Source organism: Borostomias antarcticus (genome assembly GCF_949987555.1).
Source record: "Borostomias antarcticus genome assembly, chromosome: 18".
In the NCBI taxonomy this organism is placed as follows: domain Eukaryota; kingdom Metazoa; phylum Chordata; class Actinopteri; order Stomiiformes; family Stomiidae; genus Borostomias; species Borostomias antarcticus.
Genome location: NC_140251.1, coordinates 16,992,605 through 17,016,593, shown reverse-complemented (window position 1 = coordinate 17,016,593; position 23,989 = coordinate 16,992,605). Strand labels below are relative to the sequence as shown.

The 23,989-nt window shown below is 43.7% G+C and overlaps 1 protein-coding gene across 1 annotated transcript in view; it reads left to right on the top strand.

Annotated features, from left to right (window-relative positions):
- LOC311320948 (two pore channel protein 2-like) overlaps window positions 1–23,989 on the top strand; it is a gene marked incomplete at both ends in the record, with an annotated part of 146,569 nt that overhangs the window by 5,119 nt on the left and 117,461 nt on the right. The window contains 9 exons of the mRNA XM_084452815.1: window positions 321–386; window positions 528–592; window positions 1,021–1,133; window positions 1,394–1,457; window positions 1,787–1,873; window positions 2,237–2,356; window positions 3,958–4,017; window positions 4,307–4,435; window positions 4,770–4,819. Of these exons, the coding sequence (XP_084308941.1) occupies window positions 321–386; window positions 528–592; window positions 1,021–1,133; window positions 1,394–1,457; window positions 1,787–1,873; window positions 2,237–2,356; window positions 3,958–4,017; window positions 4,307–4,435; window positions 4,770–4,819 (754 nt within the window). The remainder of the gene's footprint in view (window positions 1–320; window positions 387–527; window positions 593–1,020; window positions 1,134–1,393; window positions 1,458–1,786; window positions 1,874–2,236; window positions 2,357–3,957; window positions 4,018–4,306; window positions 4,436–4,769; window positions 4,820–23,989) is intronic.

Sequence of the window (23,989 nt, the reverse complement as noted above, 5' to 3'; positions counted from 1 at the left end):
CAAGAGTGCCTTGGTTGCTCCACTTTTTACAGCCCTGACGGTATGTTTATGGAACACACACACACACACACACACACACACACACACACACACACACACACCCACACACACACAGACACACACACACACACATAATATGTAATGTATTTATTCACTGAACTGTAATGTTACAGTATATTAGCAAATATTATTGTGCTGTAAGCTGCTGATTTGACACACTAAAGATCCATGAATTCTGCTCCATACTGTTGTACTGCTGCACTTTACCATGACAACAATTGAACAACGATGCTTGTGGATGTTGTGACCGTGTTGTGTAGTGATGACACCAGCCTACTCCGTAAACAGAGGCTTCTCAGTGTTCTTCATCCTATTCAGTGGCTTCGGTAAGTTTCAGGCAACAGGCTTTTCTGTTTCCTTCAGTTGGAGGTGTGACCATGATCACATTTTGTCATTTTACTCAGCTTTGTGTGGTCAACAAACTATCTAAATCCTCCTTTTTTGTATACCATGGTAACATACCTTAGGTACTTACTTCCTGATGAACCTGTTGACTGCCATCATCTATAATCAGTTCAGAGGATACCTTGTGGTGAGTCTGTACTGTAAGAGGCTCTGTATGTCTGTTGACGATCAAGGCACAAGCTGCTAGAATGGCCAATCTAAGAATGCAGTCAGTTAGAAAGGGCATTGTTACAAATGGAATGGTGTGGCCGCATCCAGGAAGTAGATATATCCTTTAACTGGACAGATGTAGTAGATGTCATGACAATGCAGCAGTATTGTGCATAATGTTACATTATAGGTTATACAGTATACTGTAATGTCATTATTCCTGGTTATTTAAGGATTTATAAATGCATTATGAACCATTTATAAACGGTATAACACATTGGTTAAAATACTGGGATGTCTGGTCGGTCGGTACTGCCTGCTATCCCAGTATTTTGACCAGTGTGTTACAGTATAACAGAGTAATGCGTTAGTGTTGTCTAACGCTGTGTCTCCACGGTGCTGTAGAAGTCTGTCCAGACGTCCATCCTGCGCAGGCGTCTGGGCACCAGAGCCGCGTTCGAGCTGCTCCACTGCCAGACCCTCCAGGCCCTGGGCTCCCCTGACCACGACGAGGAGGCGTAAGACCACCGCTTCACTGCAAACCAACCCATCTGGACTGGTTGCTCTCTGTACTCTTCCACTTCGGATTTAATGGCTGTGTGTGCGTGTGCGTGTGTGTGCGTGTGTGCGTGTGTGTGTGTGTGTTTGTGTAGACTGGTCAGGTATTTACATCCATATTTGGAGTGAATTGTATGGCTTTCATTTAATTTGATTGGTGGATATTCTCGAAGACATTTAACAGTAAGAATTCTTCCTCCAGTGAGTGTGTTCTGGTCAGGACGGTTGTGAAGGTGATGAAGAGGGTGAAGATGAAGGACTACTATAGGACAGCTATAATCAAGGTGAGATCACAGTGTTCTATTACTTATATCTGTATTTCCATTATTCTACATCTCCAGATAAGCAGCGGTGCAAACCCTCCTACTCTGGGCTCTGGCCCCGCCCCCTCCTTAAAACACATTATACACATTCTGTTAAGCACAGTGCATTTTTCAATGCACAATAGTAATTTCAAGCTTTATTTATACAGGCGGTCCATTGAGAACAGGGAATCTTGTACAATGGACCCCTGCCTACAGAAAATACGAAAAATGACCACCCCTCTGAACTGTGAATCGTAGCTTCATCTCCCAAATGGTTGGAAGATTCTAGATGTGTGATGTTCCCTTAGAAAGCGCTTCAGTCCTACAGCGGCTACATCCCCAGGGAGGCCTTCCAGAGGCTGTTTGACGAGCTGGACAAGGACCGAATCAAAGAGGTACCTCTTCACTTCCTGGTACATGCCAGTGTTATTGGCCCATGAAGGTGCTTCTGACACTGGATTCTCCATAACAAAGGATTCCCAGCAGCACTGCCTAGCTTGCACAGGCCTGTTAATCCTCCATTTGACCCCCGACCACATGTGGTTGCGATGGTGCTTATTTGACTTAGGTGTGCTATTTCAGTGCTGGAAAAAAAAACTCTACTCTCCAGCCTTCAGTTGATTTTATTTCCCCCCACATTTGGCTACAACTTCCTTTTCCTGGAAACAAGGATGTTTCAGTTGACTTTAACCTAAACAAAACCTGAACGAGAACGAGAACTAACTGTCTGGTGTTTTGTGTCTCCTGGTCTCTGGCAGCATCCATCGTTGCCTGAGTACTCCAGCCTCTTCCTGCAGAGGGTCCAGAGCGTCTTCAGCCAGCATTATGTCACCCTGGTGGGGAACGGGGTGGCGCTGGCCAACGTCATCTGCATCGGTGTAAGTTCACCTCACCAGGCTGAAGAAGTCCTCACTTGCCGAGAGAGAGAGAGAGAGAGAGAGAGAGAGAGAGAGAGCTAGCAAGCAAGCATGTTAGGCTAGTTGTTAAGTATGTCCTTTGTAGTTGTCCACAGAATTGAACTTTTATACTTTTAAATTCACATGATGTCATTCATATGATTGATAGCATCATATATAGCATAAGCCCAAAATTAGGGCTCGTCCGGGATTTGAACCCGGGACCTCTCGCACCCTAAGCGAGAATCATACCCCTAGACCAACGAGCCTGCCTTTAGGGTCAAAGACTGTGGTTACCCTCAGAGCCTCCCGCCACATGTGTGCCACATTCCACAGATGACACTGCTGCAGGAAAACTATACTCCAACGCTTCTATTTAGTTAGATTACTGTGTGTGTGTGTGTGTGTGTGTGTACTGCATCCTCATGTGAGTGCCCTCCAACAGATGATAGATAGGTGTGATAGGTACGACCTTTAATTATCCCTGTAGGAGAAAGTTTGTCGTTTCAAAAGTGGGAAATTACAGCAAAGGTTGGAAATGCAGAATATACACGTAGTAGTGAATAAGCATAAAAAAGAATATATACATCTATACAACGTGTACAATATAGAATATATACATACATACACACCGTTCTAGCTTTCCCATGTTCAGCAATAAGAGAATTGTTCAAGCTGTCTTCTTATCAGTATTTGACTGGTGACACAATCTATAGACATGCTTGTGTGACTACCCTGAAACCCCTAGACTCTGTCTACCACTCCGCCCTATCCTACCATTCCGTAACTATCACTGGTATTTGTTTATTTTCAAAGCAATTATTGGTAAACTTCCACGATACATCTCGTCTCTGTTGGACTGTAGCGTTGGTACCTACCAGACCTGATCAAACAATCGGCTTGTTTTTAGGGTTCCTCGAGTGCATTCTGAACTTGGTGGAGCTGCTTTTTTCCATGATGCTCCTTATACCTGGAATACTTTACAACAGACTCTAAAGCTTGAGGCACTTCCCTCAGTCGCAGAGTTTAAATCCATGGCTCTTGACATGAAGTACTTCTACCTGTATCAGTGTATTATTATTAGTATTATTATTGTATATTGTATTTGTTCTGTTGTTAATTGTGTATTTGTGTGAACTAGTCAACACTGTAAATGAGGGAAACCTCAGTGCTTTACGAGTATAAATAAAGGTTTGAAATTAAATGAAATAAAATACACACAGACTGTATAGATATGTATAATAATTCTTGCATTGAATTGAATATGCATTGAAAGGGCAGAGAGGCAGGTGTGTAGATCATTTTGCCAAATTTGTACTTGTACAAGTGATGTTTACCCAAAATTTATTTTTAAGGGACAGGGTAGTAAAGTGAGCATCTCCTGCTAGACTGACTCATTAGACTTGTATGTAGTTCAGGACTGAAGAGTTCATTAGCAAAAACAGATATGTGCGTTTTGCTAAATTTTATAAATCTTTTTTTTTCAATCAAATATCAATATCAAAATATCAATGAAATTGCAGTTGGGTTGTTTTGATGAAGTAAAGAAGACTCAGCCTGTAACGTCCTCATGTTCTCCCCAGATAGTCTTAGTGATCGACTCTGAGAAGACCCTCTCTGAAAGACAGGACTACTACTTAGAGGTAAAGGCTGAGAAGCTGTCTGTCACCTCTCTGCCACCTGAATAGATCACTTTAATCACACCCAGGGAAATCATGTCATTTGGTCTCATCTCAGTCATGTTGTATCATCAGTATTCTTTCACACTATACTGTATATTTGAACACATAAATTGTCACTTCATGCAATGCAGTCACTGTTTTTCACATGTATTTAGTTGTGCTTGGGTACATGTGGGCTTGAGGTTCATGTACGTTAAGTCCATGTCTTTATAGAAGTAGATACAGTATTGTAACCAATCCCGTCTTTCAGACTATCAACTGTTTCTTCATCGTCTTCTACCTGCTGGAGATGGTGCTGAAGGTGGTAGCGTTCGGCCGGAGGGGGTACCTGTCCTACGGCAGTAACGTGTTCGATGGGTCCCTCACCCTCCTCTTGTTGGTAAGCACACTGACGTGTTCAGGCCTATTTGAATTTCTGCATCCATCCCACTGAACCTTCCACCTCTTGAGGTGTCATATCTGATCTCATTTGACTGGATAGGTGAAAACATGTGCTTCCTTACACAGCTGGGACTAATTCAGTGACGTCAGATTAGTGATTTGAAGGGATCCAAATGTGGCCTCTGTTCTTTTCTGGGGGTGAAAGAATCAGTATTGATCAATTGGGAAAGAAACTGCATTATGTGTTCTCTGGTTCAGTCTACTTGTCTGGTACAGGACATGAGATAAATGAAGGGCTTAGTTGATTTCATCATATCTATCTTTCACAAAAGGGTCTCCAGATATCCATATTTGCCACCTACAGGCTGCCTTTCTCCAAATGGTAAGATTGATTTTTTTTTTCACATATCAACTTCAAAGTAGGGTTAAGCCATTTTCATTGCACAAGAATACTGAATGAACAATATTCTTTTGCACACCTGAATTGTCTGGTACCAGGTGCATTGAATAGACCTACAAGTGAAAAATAATGAATGTAGGAGGCATTTGTTTAAGACCAAACATGTCAGTTACATTTAGCATGATTATTGCTATGTTGTGCACCTATTTCCCAAAAAATGTAGGGCTCGTCCGGGATTTGAACCCGGGACCTCTCGCACCCTAAGCGAGAATCATACCCCTAGACCAACGAGCCTGCCTCTGAAACTCTTTTAGACACGTCCACAGAATATTGTGAGGTTCTCCTAAGTTTGTGATGTGGCACTTTTTGGGCTGCAAACGATTCTGCTGCTATACTGCCCTCTAGTGGTTACTCTGATGAGGTTTTCTCTCTGCAGATCAGTATTCACAACTGCAACAGTAGGATTGTCACTGCCAGGTTGAGGGGCAGGTCATCAATCAATCAATCAACCAATCAATCAATCAATCAATCAATCAAAGCTTTATTTGTGTAGCACATTTCATACACAGAGGCAACACAATGCGCTTTACAGAGAACAAGGGAGGTGGGCTTACGTCCCACCCCTACATATTCCAGAGGGAGGCAGTAAGAAAGGCTAAAAATATCATAGGAGAGACATGTATGTCTGTGTGTGCGTGAATGTGCCTGGGCCCAGATAGAGGCAGGGGTCGGAGGTAGGGTGGGGTTAGGAAAAGGATACGGACCCGGGTTAGGGTGAGGGGACTGGGCCCAGGTCCAGCCCTAAGCCGGAAGTGGACTGATGTATGTCTGTGTGTACGTGTGTTAACTAAATACTACGACATCCACAGCTGACAGGGGGGTATCTATCGGACTCAGGGTGGTCTGCGGGTGACAGTGGGGCATCCACTGGACCTGGTTAGAAGGTAGGAGGGAGAGAGAGAGGCACTAGGGAGAGGGGAGGCAGAAAACGGTTAGTAGCACACTGAGCCATAAAAGCAACACAGATATTAGAACAGAACATGCCTGTTTCAGGGCAACCAGCTTCTGTCCACATCTAGATATACATATGTAGCCGTACAGGTTATGCTAAAGACCCTTGAGTACACAGCAAGAGGAGGCGATATATATTTCTCACAATAATTTTATTGGCAATTCCTTTAAGGACACATTTCCCACCAGGGGATGAACACAATATCACAACAATGTAAAATCAGCTTATAAAACAGGGTGGTCAGGCGGCACTAATCCTGGGCACTATGCTTTAGTGAGACAATACGGTTGGGACCAATTGGGCTCCCCCTAATGGAGAGTTCGAGTCATGCTACTATTTAATACACTGCACACGGTAAACCACAGCCACCCGTATCACTGCAAACGGTATCACTACAATACACGGTAACACGTACCACTACAAATACACTGCACACGGTAAACCACAGCCACCCGTGTCACTGCAAAAGGTATCACTACCCTACACGGCAACACGTACCACTACAAATCCACTGCGTATAAGACGGCCAACGAAAAGGGGCCGAGCACTCAAGATGGGGTATGGGGTACACTGTACCCAATAAGGCATGCAACACTACACACTACACAACGATATACTGGTCTTACAACTATAATAGTACCTAAAAGCGGGCAGCCGAGACTAGGCTTCCAACCAGAACCCTGCTAAAAACACTATCACCCATAAAAAGAACTACAACCTATTTGTAGAGGATAGTTCGTGTTTCGCCACCAATCCAAAACCCAACCCACGGCCTCGTCCAATCGGGGGAGGGATGAGAGGGAATTCCCGTCTTCGATGACGTCACTCGATCTTGCGCCTCTCAATGGGAGTCCCGGGAGCGAGGCATTCACGTTAGGCGTCCGTGGGTAGGCGTGGGTCGTTCCCACCGTCCTCGCTCGTAGCTCCGCGATGGTAGGCTGGTCCGTTGCGCTGCGGGCAAGAGGAGGGGAAAGGCAGAATCAGCCGCCGGACACACTACAGTCACGAACACTGGCGTTGCTCAATTCGCACACGAGCAGTGGTAAGCAAGACTTCCCTTTGCTGTGGTGAATTGAGGGCGTTGTATGCTGAATCTCTCGCCGATCACCCCGCTGCACGGTCGGCTGGCCCAGTCCGGTGTGCGCTGTGGTCCAGGAGGGAAAAGGGCAGACTCAGTCGTAGCTAAAGTTAACACATCCGATATCGACAGATACGTGTGCTATCACGCCAGCAATGGGGTTGATCACTTTCCTTTACTGCGTGAAATGCGTGCGTTGTATCTCAATCTCCGGTGCGGTTCGGTGTAGGATGGTAGACCCGTCCCCGTCATTCGAGTCCTCGGGTACGTGGAAGAAACGTCAGCCCCCGGTAGAACGGAAGCACTGGCATTTGTACTCTCCCAATCATGGGGGTGATTGAGAACACCTGTGGAGAAGCAGGTGGACGTGCACACACACTCATTCACACAACTCCACTCTGACACACCCACTCATTCCTACCAGTCATTCTACCCCGCTTCACATACAGTGCATAAAAGGATATACACCAATGTATACAGAGGATTCACAGGTAGGTTAGAGGCTGCCTTTCTGTGTCTCTAGGTCCTGGCTAGTGATTGTAGGTAGGCTGAGGTCATAACTAGGCGTTATCAGTATTTTGTCCTCGAGTCAGAAGTAGTAGGCCTAATCTACTTAATGTAGTGACCCAACAGTCCCTTCTCTGTGTTTCATAGGAATATGTGACTCAAGTTGACCACAGATACATTTTATTTGCCTGTAGGGCCCAAAGAACACGGGACCTCTTGAAATCCCATTTCAAAGTAAGAATCGTATGCCTAGACCAGGGGTTCCCAAACTTTTCAGCCCCCGACCCCCAAAATAACTGAGAAACTCACCACCCCCACCATACCCGGAATGGTTGAAGCATGCAAACGTTCACAAAGCGCTTGTCACAAACATTCTGTAAATAGGCTATTTTGACACTTGATTCCCGACTCCTCATCCTCATCTCACAACGCCCTGGGGGATTCAGACCATCGCTTTGGGAACCACTGGCCTAAACCAACAAGTCTGCTTATTGTTTCTCAAATGTGTGTTAAAATCCAGTTTTGAAGTGATCACTGGGAAATAGTAACAAATATTATAAGTAGGGCTCGTCCGGGATTTGAACCCGGGACCTCTCGCACCCAAAGCGAGAATCATACCCCTAGACCAACGAGCCTGACGGTTGTCTTTGAAGTTGGTATTTAAGGCTGTTCCCTGTCTGTCACTGGGCTGGGTTTAGGAGGTTCCAGAGACTGCAGTGACGTGGCTAGTACCATTCTGCTGTAAGAGTGCCCTCTAGTGACACTTTAAAAAATGTTTGTGTGCTTCTGCAAACACATTCAAGTCTTACAGATGGGGCCTGTACAAAGCTTTAGCATCTAGCTCAACAGATACCATTGCCATGACTTAGTAGCTATTAGTTGCCTTAGCTGTATCACATTCAAGTGGTCATGTTTACTTACACATTTAGAAGTGTTTCACTGTTACACTTTGGTATATGCTTGATTGCCTGTTATTTTTGGAATTCTTGTAATTTTGCATTTATTTAATGTAGTTTTAGATTGTATTTTGGTATATCTCACGACTAGTTCTTGATTGTGTGATTTTTAGTTCTTCCTAGTGTACTGCTGATAACGGTCTGTCTGGCATTAATTAAGTACCTATCTATCTATTTGTCTCCTCACTATGTGCTTCTAAGGCCTAAAAGTAGGGCTCGTCCGGGATTTGAACCCGGGACCTCTCGCACCCTAAGCGAGAATCATACCCCTAGACCAACGAGCCTGCATCTGGAACACTTTTAGACACGTCCCTGCACTATTGTGAGGTTCTCCTAAGTTTGTGATGTGGCACTTTTTGGACTGCAAACCTTTCTGCTGCTATACTGCCCTCTAGTGGTTACTCTGATTAGGTTTTCTCTCTATAGATCAGGATTCACAACTGCATGAGTAGGTCTGTCAGTGCCAGGTTGAGTTCCCAAACTTTTCAGCCCCTGATCCCGAAAATAACAGTGTGAGAAACTCACCACCCCCACCATACCCGGAAATGGTTGAAGCATGCAAACGTTCACAAACAAAGCGCTTGTCACAAACATTCTGTAAATAGGCTATTTTGACACTTGATTCCCGACTCCTCATCCTCATCTCACAACCCCCTGGGGGATTCAGACCACCGCTTTGGGAACCACTGGCCTAAACCAACAAGTCTGCTTATTGTTTCTCAAATGTGTGTTAAAATCCAGTTTTGAAGTGATCACTGGGAAATAGTAACAAATATTATAAGTAGGGCTCGTCCGGGATTTGAACCCGGGACCTCTCGCACCCAAAGCGAGAATCATACCCCTAGACCAACGAGCCTGACTGTTGTCTTTGAAGTTGGTATTTAAGGCTCTTCCCTGTCTGTCACTGGGCTGGGTTTAGGAGGTTCCAGAGACTGCAGTGACGTGGCTAGTACCATTCTGCTGTAAGAGTGCCCTCTAGTGACACTTTCAAAAATGTTTGTGTGCTTCTGCAAACACATTCAAGTCTTACAGATGGGGTCTGTACAAAGCTTTAGGATCTAGCTCAACAGATACCATTGCCATGACTTAGTAGCTATTAGTTGGCTTAGCTGTATCACATTCAAGTGGTCATGTTTACTTGCACATTTAGAAGTGTTTCACTGTTACACTTTGGTATATGCTTGATTTCCTGTTATTTTTGGAATTCTTGTAATTTTGCATTTACTTTATGTAGTTTTAGATTGTATTTTTGTATATCTCACGACTAGTTCTTGATTGTGTGATTATTAGTTCTTCCTAGTGTACTGCTGATAACGGTCTGTCTGGCATTAATTAAGTACCTATCTATCTATTTGCCTCCTCACTATGTGCTTATAAGGCCTAAAAGTATAAAAAGGATTTTAAATTTCTTCTACAGGCCTCGGGTTTTCAATGGAGATGTCTCCAGACTTAAGGAGGTGGAGATTCTCAAAAGTCTGGCATGACTAACCATGACTAACCATGACTTAAATACTATAAGTAGGGCTCGTCCGACTTGACCAACGAGCCTGCCTCTGAAACTCTTTTAGACACATGTCGCAATATTGTGAGGTTCTCCTAAGTTGTGGTGTGGCACTTTTGTATGTAAGGTTTCATCAGTTTCCACAAAAAGTTTGTTTAAAGAACAATGCTCGTTTTTGACAACCTGGACCTTATTTACGGCATATTATAAGACGTTTCACTAACCGAGATAACTTTGGTGTAATTCGGAGGCCTGTAGAAGAAATTGAAAATCCAGCGTGAGCCAAGTATATCCCTGTAATCGCAGCGGACGGGGCACTGAGAATGCAGCTTCTAAAAAATCTATTTTCTGCCGTGAAACGGTTGTTTTCATCAATCTGTCTTCATGAATCGCTAGTTGTGCTTACATAGAGCGAGGTCTTGTTGTGGTTTTTCACATGGCTCTGTAATATGATCTTTAGAAACGTCTTTAGAAACGAAATAGCTTCCCCACTTGCTCCAGCACACATGCGCACAGCGCGCAAGCGTTGCTCCAGAAAATAGATTTTTTGGAAGCTGCATTCTCAGTGCCCCGTCCACCGCCATTACATGGATATACTTGGCTTGCGCTGGATTTTAAATTTCTTCTACAGGCCTCCGAATTACACCAAAGTTATCTCGGTGAGTCAAACGTCTTATAATATGCCGTAAATAAGGTCCAGGTTGTCAAAAACGAGCATTCTCCTTTAAGGCACCACAAGGGTTAAACAACTAAACCAAAGACTAAACAATAAAACCAATGTACACACTCAACAAGTGGAGAACAAAAGACAAAGCTTACAAGCTTACAAACTTAAGATGGCGCAGGAAACACCAGGGACAACGCACAGCTACAGCAAATAATGAACAAAGACCTGGAGTCGGGGAGCTACATGTAGGCTATACTGTATATACACAGACTTGAAAGATAGGCGGAAACCAATCAAACGATCAGTGACACAGGTCTCGTCTCCATCAGAGTCAATTTAGCCAGTTGTAGCCCTAGGGTCCGCTATTTGGGCGGGGTTGCCAAAAACATGTCTCTGATTGGTGGAGACATTGCTGTTGCAATGCTATTGGTTCTTCCTAATGGGGCGGTGAATGTTTTGTTTTGATTCTCCACTCCAGTTTTTTTGGAGGACATCATTTCCTGAATGGCAGGTCCTTCAGATGTAGGCAGAGGCTCTGATTAGTAGCATAGTTTAGAAGCTGTTCTAACAACGGTTTTCAATGGAGATGTCTCCAGACTTAAGGAGGTGGAGATTCTCCAAAGTCTGGCATCACGAGACTAACCATGACTTAAATACTATAAGTAGGGCTCATCCGGGATTTGAACCCGAGACCTCTCGCACCCGAAGCGAGAATCATACCCCTAGACCAACGAGCCTGCCTCTGAAACTCTTTTAGACACATGTCACAATATTGTGAGGTTCTCCTAAGTTGTGATGTGGCACTTTTGTATGTAAGGTTTCATCAGTTTCCACAAAAAGTTTGTTTAAAGGACAATGCTTGTTTTTGACAACCTGGACCTTATTTACGGCATATTATAAGACGTTTCACTCACCGAGATAACTTTGGTGTAATTCGGAGGCCTGTAGAAGAAATTGAAAATCCAGCGCGAACCAAGTATATCCATGTAATGGCAGCGGACGGGGCACTGAGAATGCAGCTTCTAAAAAATCTATTTTCTGCCGTGAAACGGTTGTTTTCATCAATCTGTCTTCATGAATCGCTAGTTGTGCTTACATAGAGCGAGGTCTTGTTGTGGTTTTTCACATGAGTCTGTAATATGATCTTTAGAAACGTCTTTAGAAACGAAATAGCTTCCCCACTTGCTCCAGCACACATGCGCACAGCGCGCAAGCGTTGCTCCAGAAAATAGATTTTTTGGAAGCTGCATTCTCAGTGCCCCGTCCGCCGCCATTACATGGATATACTTGGCTTGCGCTGGATTTTAAATTTCTTCTACAGGCCTCCGAATTACACCAAAGTTATCTCGGTGAGTCAAACGTCTTATAATATGCCGTAAATAAGGTCCAGGTTGTCAAAAACGAGCATTCTCCTTTAAGGCACCACAAGGGTTAAACAACTAAACCAAAGACTAAACAATAAAACCAATGTACACACTCAACAAGTGGAGAACAAAAGACAAAGCTTACAAGCTTACAAACTTAAGATGGCGCAGGAAACACCAGGGACAACGCACAGCTACAGCAAATAATGAACAAAGACCTGGAGTCGGGGAGCTACATGTAGGCTATACTGTATATACACAGACTTGAAAGATAGGCGGAAACCAATCAAACGATCAGTGACACAGGTCTCGTCTCCATCAGAGTCAATTTAGCCAGTTGTAGCCCTAGGGTCCGCTATTTGGGCGGGGTTGCCAAAAACATGTCTCTGATTGGTGGAGACATTGCTGTTGCAATGCTATTGGTTCTTCCCTAATGGGGCGGTGAATGTTTTGTTTTGATTCTCCACTCCAGTTTTTTTGGAGGACATAATTTCCTGTATGGCAGATCTTTCAGATGTAGGCAGAGGCTCTGATTAGTAGCATAGTTTAGAAGCTGTTCTAACAACGGTTTTCAATGGAGATGTCTCCAGACTTAAGGAGGTGGAGATTCTCCAAAGTCTGGCATGACTAACCATGACTTAAATACTATAAGTAGGGCTCGTCCGGGATTTGAACCCGGGACCTCTCGCACCCTAAGCGAGAATCATACCCCTAGACCAACGAGCCTGACTCTGAAACTCTTTTAGACACATTCCCGCAATATTGTGAGGTTCTCCTAAGTTGTGATGTGGCACTTTTGTATGTAAGGTTTCATCAGTTTCCACAAAAAGTTTGTTTAAAGAACAATGCTCGTTTTTGACAACCTGGACCTTATTTACGGCATATTATAAGACGTTTCACTCACCGAGATAACTTTGGTGTAATTCGGAGGCCTGTAGAAGAAATTGAAAATCCAGCGTGAGCCAAGTATATCCCTGTAATCGCAGCGGACGGGGCACTGAGAATGCAGCTTCTAAAAAATCTATTTTCTGCCGTGAAACGGTTGTTTTCATCAATCTGTCTTCATGAATCCCTAGTTGTGCTTACACAGAGCGAGGTCTTGTTGTGGTTTTTCACATGACTCTGTAATATGATCTTTAGAAACGTCTTTAGAAACGAAATAGCTTCCCCACTTGCTCCAGCACACATGCGCACAGCGCGCAAGCGTTGCTCCAGAAAATAGATTTTTTGGAAGCTGCATTCTCAGTGCCCCGTCCGCCGCCATTACATGGATATACTTGGCTCGCGCTGGATTTTAAATTTCTTGTACAGGCCTCCGAATTACACCAAAGTTATCTCGGTGAGGCAAACGTCTTATATTATGCCGTAAATAAGGTCCAGGTTGTCAAAAACGAGCATTCTCCTTTAAGGCACCACAAGGGTTAAAAAACTAAACCAAAGACAAAACAATAAAACCAATGTACACACTCAACAAGTGGAGAACAAAAGACAAAGCTTACAAGCTTACAAACTTAAGATGGCGCAGGAAACACCAGGGACAATGCACAGCTACAGCAAATAATGAACAAAGACCTGGAGTCGGGGAGCTACATGTAGGCTATACTGTATATACACAGACTTGAAAGATAGGCGGAAACCAATCAAACGATCAGTGACACAGGTCTCGTCTCCATCAGAGTCAATTTAGCCAGTTGTAGCCCTAGGGTCCGCTATTTGGGCGGGGTTGCCAAAAACATGTCTCTGATTGGTGGAGACATTGCTGTTGCAATGCTATTGGTTCTTCCTAATGGGGCAGTGAATGTTTTGTTTTGATTCTCCACTCCAGTTTTTTTGGAGGACATAATTTCCTGTATGGCAGATCTTTCAGATGTAGGCAGAGGCTCTGATTAGTAGCATAGTTTAGAAGCTGTTCTAACAACGGTTTTCAATGGAGATGTCTCCAGACTTAAGGAGGTGGAGATTCTCCAAAGTCTGCCATGACTTAAATACTATAAGTAGGGCTCGTCCGGGATTTGAACCCGGGACCTCTCGCACCCTAAGCGAGAATCATACCCCTAGACCAACGAGCCTGACTCTGAAACTCTTTTAGACACATTCCCGCAATATTGTGAGGTTCTCCTAAGTTGTGATGTGGCACTTTTGTATGTAAGGTTTCATCAGTTTCCACAAAAAGTTTGTTTAAAGAACAATGCTCGTTTTTGACAACCTGGACCTTATTTACGGCATATTATAAGACGTTTCACTCACCGAGATAACTTTGGTGTAATTCGGAGGCCTGTAGAAGAAATTGAAAATCCAGCGTGAGCCAAGTATATCCCTGTAATCGCAGCGGACGGGGCACTGAGAATGCAGCTTCTAAAAAATCTATTTTCTGCCGTGAAACGGTTGTTTTCATCAATCTGTCTTCATGAATCCCTAGTTGTGCTTACACAGAGCGAGGTCTTGTTGTGGTTTTTCACATGACTCTGTAATATGATCTTTAGAAACGTCTTTAGAAACGAAATAGCTTCCCCACTTGCTCCAGCACACATGCGCACAGCGCGCAAGCGTTGCTCCAGAAAATAGATTTTTTGGAAGCTGCATTCTCAGTGCCCCGTCCGCCGCCATTACATGGATATACTTGGCTCGCGCTGGATTTTAAATTTCTTGTACAGGCCTCCGAATTACACCAAAGTTATCTCGGTGAGGCAAACGTCTTATATTATGCCGTAAATAAGGTCCAGGTTGTCAAAAACGAGCATTCTCCTTTAAGGCACCACAAGGGTTAAAAAACTAAACCAAAGACAAAACAATAAAACCAATGTACACACTCAACAAGTGGAGAACAAAAGACAAAGCTTACAAGCTTACAAACTTAAGATGGCGCAGGAAACACCAGGGACAATGCACAGCTACAGCAAATAATGAACAAAGACCTGGAGTCGGGGAGCTACATGTAGGCTATACTGTATATACACAGACTTGAAAGATAGGCGGAAACCAATCAAACGATCAGTGACACAGGTCTCGTCTCCATCAGAGTCAATTTAGCCAGTTGTAGCCCTAGGGTCCGCTATTTGGGCGGGGTTGCCAAAAACATGTCTCTGATTGGTGGAGACATTGCTGTTGCAATGCTATTGGTTCTTCCTAATGGGGCAGTGAATGTTTTGTTTTGATTCTCCACTCCAGTTTTTTTGGAGGACATAATTTCCTGTATGGCAGATCTTTCAGATGTAGGCAGAGGCTCTGATTAGTAGCATAGTTTAGAAGCTGTTCTAACAACGGTTTTCAATGGAGATGTCTCCAGACTTAAGGAGGTGGAGATTCTCCAAAGTCTGCCATGACTTAAATACTATAAGTAGGGCTCGTCCGGGATTTGAACCCGGGACCTCTCGCACCCTAAGCGAGAATCATACCCCTAGACCAACGAACCTGACTCTGGAACTCTTTTAGACACATCCCCGCAATATTGTGAGGTTCTCCTAAGTTGTGATGTAGCACTTTTGTATGTAAGGTTTCATCAGTTTCCACAAAAAGTTTGTTTAAAGGACAATGCTCGTTTTTGACAACCTGGACCTTATTTACGGCATATTATAAGACGTCTCACTCACCGAGATAACTTTGGTGTAATTCGGAGGCCTGTAGAAGAAATTGAAAATCCAGTGCGAGCCAAGTATATCCATGTAATGGCAGCGGACGGGGCACTGAGAATGCAGCTTCTAAAAAATCTATTTTCTGCCGTGAAACGGTTGTTTTCATCAATCTGTCTTCATGAATCCCTAGTTGTGCTTACACAGAGTGAGGTCTTGTTGTGGTTTTTCACATGACTCTTGTAATATGATCTTTAGAAACGTCTTTAGAAACGAAATAGCTTCCCCACTTGCTCCAGCACACATGCGCACAGCGCGCAAGCGTTCCTCCAGAAAATAGATTTTTTGGAAGCTGCATTCTCAGTGCCCCGTCCGCCGCCATTACATGGATATACTTGGCTCGCGCTGGATTTTAAATTTCTTGTACAGGCCTCCGAATTACACCAAAGTTATCTCGGTGAGGCAAACGTCTTATATTATGCCGTAAATAAGGTCCAGGTTGTCAAAAACGAGCATTCTCCTTTAAGGCACCACAAGGGTTAAAAAACTAAACCAAAGACAAAACAATAAAACCAATGTACACACTCAACAAGTGGAGAACAAAAGACAAAGCTTACAAGCTTACAAACTTAAGATGGCGCAGGAAACACCAGGGACAACGCACAGCTACAGCAAATAATGAACAAAGACCTGGAGTCGGGGAGCTACATGTAGGCTATACTGTATATACACAGACTTGAAAGATAGGCGGAAACCAATCAAACGATCAGTGACACAGGTCTCGTCTCCATCAGAGTCAATTTAGCCAGTTGTAGCCCTAGGGTCGGCTATTTGGGCAGGGTTGCCAAAAACAATGTCTCTGATTGGTGGAGACATTGCTGTTGCAATGCTATTGGTTCTTCCTAATGAGGCGGTGAATGTTTTGTTTTGATTCTCCACTCCAGTTTGTTTGGAGGACATCATTTCCTGAATGGCAGGTCCTTCAGATGTAGGCAGAGGCTCTGATTAGTAGCATAGTTTAGAAGCTGTTCTAACAACGGTTTTCAATGGAGATGTCTCCAGACTTAAGGAGGTGGAGATTCTCCAAAGTCTGGCATCACGAGACTAACCATGACTTAAATACTATAAGGAGGGCTCATCCGGGATTTGAACCCGGGACCTCTCGCACCCGAAGCGAGAATCATACCCCTAGACCAACGAGCCTGCCTCTGAAACTCTTTTAGACACATGTCGCAATATTGTGAGGTTCTCCTAAGTTGTGATGTGGCACTTTTGTATGTAAGGTTTCATCAGTTTCCACAAAAAGTTTGTTTAAAGGACAATGCTCGTTTTTGACAACCTGGACCTTATTTACGGCATATTATAAGACGTTTCACTCACCGAGATAACTTTGGTGTAATTCGGAGGCCTGTAGAAGAAATTGAAAATCCAGCGCGAACCAAGTATATCCATGTAATGGCAGCGGACGGGGCACTGAGAATGCAGCTTCTAAAAAATCTATTTTCTGCCGTGAAACGGTTGTTTTCATCAATCTGTCTTCATGAATCGCTAGTTGTGCTTACATAGAGCGAGGTCTTGTTGTGGTTTTTCACATGACTCTGTAATATGATCTTTAGAAACGTCTTTAGAAACGAAATAGCTTCCCCACTTGCTCCAGCACACATGCGCACAGCGCGCAAGCGTTGCTCCAGAAAATAGATTTTTTGGAAGCTGCATTCTCAGTGCCCCGTCCGCCGCCATTACATGGATATACTTGGCTTGCGCTGGATTTTAAATTTCTTCTACAGGCCTCCGAATTACACCAAAGTTATCTCGGTGAGTCAAACGTCTTATAATATGCCGTAAATAAGGTCCAGGTTGTCAAAAACGAGCATTCTCCTTTAAGGCACCACAAGGGTTAAACAACTAAACCAAAGACTAAACAATAAAACCAATGTACACACTCAACAAGTGGAGAACAAAAGACAAAGCTTACAAGCTTACAAACTTAAGATGGCGCAGGAAACACCAGGGACAACGCACAGCTACAGCAAATAATGAACAAAGACCTGGAGTCGGGGAGCTACATGTAGGCTATACTGTATATACACAGACTTGAAAGATAGGCGGAAACCAATCAAACGATCAGTGACACAGGTCTCGTCTCCATCAGAGTCAATTTAGCCAGTTGTAGCCCTAGGGTCCGCTATTTGGGCGGGGTTGCCAAAAACATGTCTCTGATTGGTGGAGACATTGCTGTTGCAATGCTGTTGGTTCTTCCTAATGGGGCGGTGAATGTTTTGTTTTGATTCTCCACTCCAGTTTGTTTGGAGGACATAATTTCCTGTATGGCAGGTCCTTCAGATGTAGGCAGAGGCTCTGATTAGTAGCATAGTTTAGAAGCTGTTCTAACAACGGTTTTCAATGGAGATGTCTCCAGACTTAAGGAGGTGGAGATTCTCCAAAGTCTGGCATGACTAACCATGACTTAAATACTATAAGTAGGGCTCGTCCGGGATTTGAACCCGGGACCTCTCGCACCCTAAGCGAGAATCATACCCCTAGACCAACGAGCCTGACTCTGAAACTCTTTTAGACACATTCCCGCAATATTGTGAGGTTCTCCTAAGTTGTGATGTGGCACTTTTGTATGTAAGGTTTCATCAGTTTCCACAAAAAGTTTGTTTAAAGAACAATGCTCGTTTTTGACAACCTGGACCTTATTTACGGCATATTATAAGACGTTTCACTCACCGAGATAACTTTGGTGTAATTCGGAGGCCTGTAGAAGAAATTGAAAATCCAGCGTGAGCCAAGTATATCCCTGTAATCGCAGCGGACGGGGCACTGAGAATGCAGCTTCTAAAAAATCTATTTTCTGCCGTGAAACGGTTGTTTTCATCAATCTGTCTTCATAAATCCCTAGTTGTGCTTACACAGAGCGAGGTCTTGTTGTGGTTTTTCACATGACTCTGTAATATGATCTTTAGAAACGTCTTTAGAAACGAAATAGCTTCCCCACTTGCTCCAGCACACATGCGCACAGCGCGCAAGCGTTGCTCCAGAAAATAGATTTTTTGGAAGCTGCATTCTCAGTGCCCCGTCCGCCGCCATTACATGGATATACTTGGCTCGCGCTGGATTTTAAATTTCTTGTACAGGCCTCCGAATTACACCAAAGTTATCTCGGTGAGGCAAACGTCTTATATTATGCCGTAAATAAGGTCCAGGTTGTCAAAAACGAGCATTCTCCTTTAAGGCACCACAAGGGTTAAAAAACTAAACCAAAGACAAAACAATAAAACCAATGTACACACTCAACAAGTGGAGAACAAAAGACAAAGCTTACAAGCTTACAAACTTAAGATGGCGCAGGAAACACCAGGGACAATGCACAGCTACAGCAAATAATGAACAAAGACCTGGAGTCGGGGAGCTACATGTAGGCTATACTGTATATACACAGACTTGAAAGATAGGCGGAAACCAATCAAACGATCAGTGACACAGGTCTCGTCTCCATCAGAGTCAATTTAGCCAGTTGTAGCCCTAGGGTCCGCTATTTGGGCGGGGTTGCCAAAAACATGTCTCTGATTGGTGGAGACATTGCTGTTGCAATGCTATTGGTTCTTCCTAATGGGGCAGTGAATGTTTTGTTTTGATTCTCCACTCCAGTTTTTTTGGAGGACATAATTTCCTGTATGGCAGATCTTTCAGATGTAGGCAGAGGCTCTGATTAGTAGCATAGTTTAGAAGCTGTTCTAACAACGTTTTTCAATGGAGATGTCTCCAGACTTAAGGAGGTGGAGATTCTCCAAAGTCTGGCATGACTAACCATGACTTAAATACTATAAGTAGGGCTCGTCTGGGATTTGAACCCGGGACCTCTCGCACCCTAAACGAGAATCATACCCCTAGACCAACGAGCCTGACTCTGAAACTCTTTTAGACACATTCCCGCAATATTGTGAGGTTCTCCTAAGTTGTGATGTGGCACTTTTGTATGTAAGGTTTCATCAGTTTCCACAAAAAGTTTGTTTAAAGAACAATGCTCGTTTTTGACAACCTGGACCTTATTTACGGCATATTATAAGACGTTTCACTCACCGAGATAACTTTGGTGTAATTCGGAGGCCTGTAGAAGAAATTGAAAATCCAGCGTGAGCCAAGTATATCCCTGTAATCGCAGCGGACGGGGCACTGAGAATGCAGCTTCTAAAAAATCTATTTTCTGCCGTGAAACGGTTGTTTTCATCAATCTGTCTTCATGAATCCCTAGTTGTGCTTACACAGAGCGAGGTCTTGTTGTGGTTTTTCACATGACTCTGTAATATGATCTTAAAAAACGTCTTTAGAAACGAAATAGCTTCCCCACTTGCTCCAGCACACATGCGCACAGCGCGCAAGCGTTGCTCCAGAAAATAGATTTTTTGGAAGCTGCATTCTCAGTGCCCCGTCCGCCGCCATTACATGGATATACTTGGCTCGCGCTGGATTTTAAATTTCTTGTACAGGCCTCCGAATTACACCAAAGTTATCTCGGTGAGGCAAACGTCTTATATTATGCCGTAAATAAGGTCCAGGTTGTCAAAAACGAGCATTCTCCTTTAAGGCACCACAAGGGTTAAAAAACTAAACCAAAGACAAAACAATAAAACCAATGTACACACTCAACAAGTGGAGAACAAAAGACAAAGCTTACAAGCTTACAAACTTAAGATGGCGTAGGAAACACCAGGGACAATGCACAGCTACAGCAAATAATGAACAAAGACCTGGAGTCGGGGAGCTACATGTAGGCTATACTGTATATACACAGACTTGAAAGATAGGCGGAAACCAATCAAACGATCAGTGACACAGGTCTCGCCTCCATCAGAGTCAATTTAGCCAGTTGTAGCCCTAGGGTCCGCTATTTGGGCGGGGTTGCCAAAAACATGTCTCTGATTGGTGGAGACATTGCTGTTGCAATGCTATTGGTTCTTCCTAATGGGGCAGTGAATGTTTTGTTTTGATTCTCCACTCCAGTTTTTTTGGAGGACATAATTTCCTGTATGGCAGATCTTTCAGATGTAGGCAGAGGCTCTGATTAGTAGCATAGTTTAGAAGCTGTTCTAACAACGGTTTTCAATGGAGATGTCTCCAGATTTAAGGAGGTGGAGATTCTCCAAAGTCTGGCATGACTAACCATGACTTAAATACTATAAGTAGGGCTCGTCCGGGATTTGAACCCGGGACCTCTCGCACCCTAAGCGAGAATCATACCCCTAGACCAACGAGCCTGACTCTGAAACTCTTTTAGACACATTCCCACAATATTGTGAGGTTCTCCTAAGTTGTGATGTGGCACTTTTGTATGTAAGGTTTCATCAGTTTCCACAAAAAGTTTGTTTAAAGAACAATGCTCGTTTTTGACAACCTGGACCTTATTTACGGCATATTATAAGACGTTTCACTCACCGAGATAACTTTGGTGTAATTCGGAGGCCTGTAGAAGAAATTGAAAATCCAGCGTGAGCCAAGTATATCCCTGTAATCGCAGCGGACGGGGCACTGAGAATGCAGCTTCTAAAAAATCTATTTTCTGCCGTGAAACGGTTGTTTTCATCAATCTGTCTTCATGAATCCCTAGTTGTGCTTACACAGAGCGAGGTCTTGTTGTGGTTTTTCACATGACTCTGTAATATGATCTTTAGAAACGTCTTTAGAAACGAAATAGCTTCCCCACTTGCTCCAGCACACATGCGCACAGCGCGCAAGCGTTGCTCCAGAAAATAGATTTTTTGGAAGCTGCATTCTCAGTGCCCCGTCCGCCGCCATTACATGGATATACTTGGCTCGCGCTGGATTTTAAATTTCTTGTACAGGCCTCCGAATTACACCAAAGTTATCTCGGTGAGGCAAACGTCTTATATTATGCCGTAAATAAGGTCCAGGTTGTCAAAAACGAGCATTCTCCTTTAAGGCACCACAAGGGTTAAAAAACTAAACCAAAGACAAAACAATAAAACCAATGTACACACTCAACAAGTGGAGAACAAAAGACAAAGCTTACAAGCTTACAAACTTAAGATGGCGCAGGAAACACCAGGGACAATGCACAGCTACAGCAAATAATGAACAAAGACCTGGAGTCGGGGAGCTACATGTAGGCTATACTGTATATACACAGACTTGAAAGATAGGCGGAAACCAATCAAACGATCAGTGACACAGGTCTCGTCTCCATCAGAGTCAATTTAGCCAGTTGTAGCCCTAGGGTCCGCTATTTTGGCGGGGTTGCCAAAAACAATGTCTCTGATTGGTGGAGACATTGCTGTTGCAATGCTATTGGTTCTTCCTAATGAGGCGGTGAATGTTTTGTTTTGATTCTCCACTCCAGTTTGTTTGGAGGACATAATTTCCTGTATGGCAGGTCTTTCAGATGTAGGCAGAGGCTCTGATTAGTAGCATAGTTTAGAAGCTGTTCTAACAACGGTTTTCAATGGAGATGTCTCCAGACTTAAGGAGGTGGAGATTCTCCAAAGTCTGGCATGACTAACCATGACTTAAATACTATAAGTAGGGCTCGTCCGGGATTTGAACCCGGGACCTCTCGCACCCTAAGCGAGAATCATACCCCTAGACCAACGAGCCTGCCTCTGAAACTCTTTTAGACACATGTCGCAATATTGTGAGGTTCTCCTAAGTTGTGATGTGGCACTTTTGTATGTAAGGTTTCATCAGTTTCCACAAAAAGTTTGTTTAAAGAACAATGCTCGTTTTTGACAACCTGGACCTTATTTACGGCATATTATAAGACGTTTCACTCACCGAGATAACTTTGGTGTAATTCGGAGGCCTGTAGAAGAAATTGAAAATCCAGCGTGAGCCAAGTATATCCCTGTAATCGCAGCGGACGGGGCACTGAGAATGCAGCTTCTAAAAAATCTATTTTCTGCCGTGAAACGGTTGTTTTCATCAATCTGTCTTCATGAATCCCTAGTTGTGCTTACACAGAGCGAGGTCTTGTTGTGGTTTTTCACATGACTCTGTAATATGATCTTTAGAAACGTCTTTAGAAACGAAATAGCTTCCCCACTTGCTCCAGCACACATGCGCACAGCGCGCAAGCGTTGCTCCAGAAAATAGATTTTTTGGAAGCTGCATTCTCAGTGCCCCGTCCGCCGCCATTACATGGATATACTTGGCTTGCGCTGGATTTTAAATTTCTTCTACAGGCCTCCGAATTACACCAAAGTTATCTCGGTGAGTCAAACGTCTTATAATATGCCGTAAATAAGGTCCAGGTTGTCAAAAACGAGCATTCTCCTTTAAGGCACCACAAGGGTTAAACAACTAAACCAAAGACTAAACAATAAAACCAATGTACACACTCAACAAGTGGAGAACAAAAGACAAAGCTTACAAGCTTACAAACTTAAGATGGCGCAGGAAACACCAGGGACAACGCACAGCTACAGCAAATAATGAACAAAGACCTGGAGTCGGGGAGCTACATGTAGGCTATACTGTATATACACAGACTTGAAAGATAGGCGGAAACCAATCAAACGATCAGTGACACAGGTCTCGTCTCCATCAGAGTCAATTTAGCCAGTTGTAGCCCTAGGGTCCGCTATTTGGGCGGGGTTGCCAAAAACATGTCTCTGATTGGTGGAGACATTGCTGTTGCAATGCTATTGGTTCTTCCTAATGGGGCAGTGAATGTTTTGTTTTGATTCTCCACTCCAGTTTTTTTGGAGGACATAATTTCCTGTATGGCAGATCTTTCAGATGTAGGCAGAGGCTCTGATTAGTAGCATAGTTTAGAAGCTGTTCTAACAACGGTTTTCAATGGAGATGTCTCCAGACTTAAGGAGGTGGAGATTCTCCAAAGTCTGGCATGACTAACCATGACTTAAATACTATAAGTAGGGCTCGTCCGGGATTTGAACCCGGGACCTCTCGCACCCTAAGCGAGAATCATACCCCTAGACCAACGAGCCTGACTCTGAAACTCTTTTAGACACATTCCCGCAATATTGTGAGGTTCTCCTAAGTTGTGATGTGGCACTTTTGTATGTAAGGTTTCATCAGTTTCCACAAAAAGTTTGTTTAAAGAACAATGCTCGTTTTTGATAACCTGGACCTTATTTACGGCATATTATAAGACGTTTCACTCACCGAGATAACTTTGGTGTAATTCGGAGGCCTGTAGAAGAAATTGAAAATCCAGCGTGAGCCAAGTATATCCCTGTAATCGCAGCGGACGGGGCACTGAGAATGCAGCTTCTAAAAAATCTATTTTCTGCCGTGAAACGGTTGTTTTCATCAATCTGTCTTCATGAATCCCTAGTTGTGCTTACACAGAGCGAGGTCTTGTTGTGGTTTTTCACATGACTCTGTAATATGATCTTTAGAAACGTCTTTAGAAACGAAATAGCTTCCCCACTTGCTCCAGCACACATGCGCACAGCGCGCAAGCGTTGCTCCAGAAAATAGATTTTTTGGAAGCTGCATTCTCAGTGCCCCGTCCG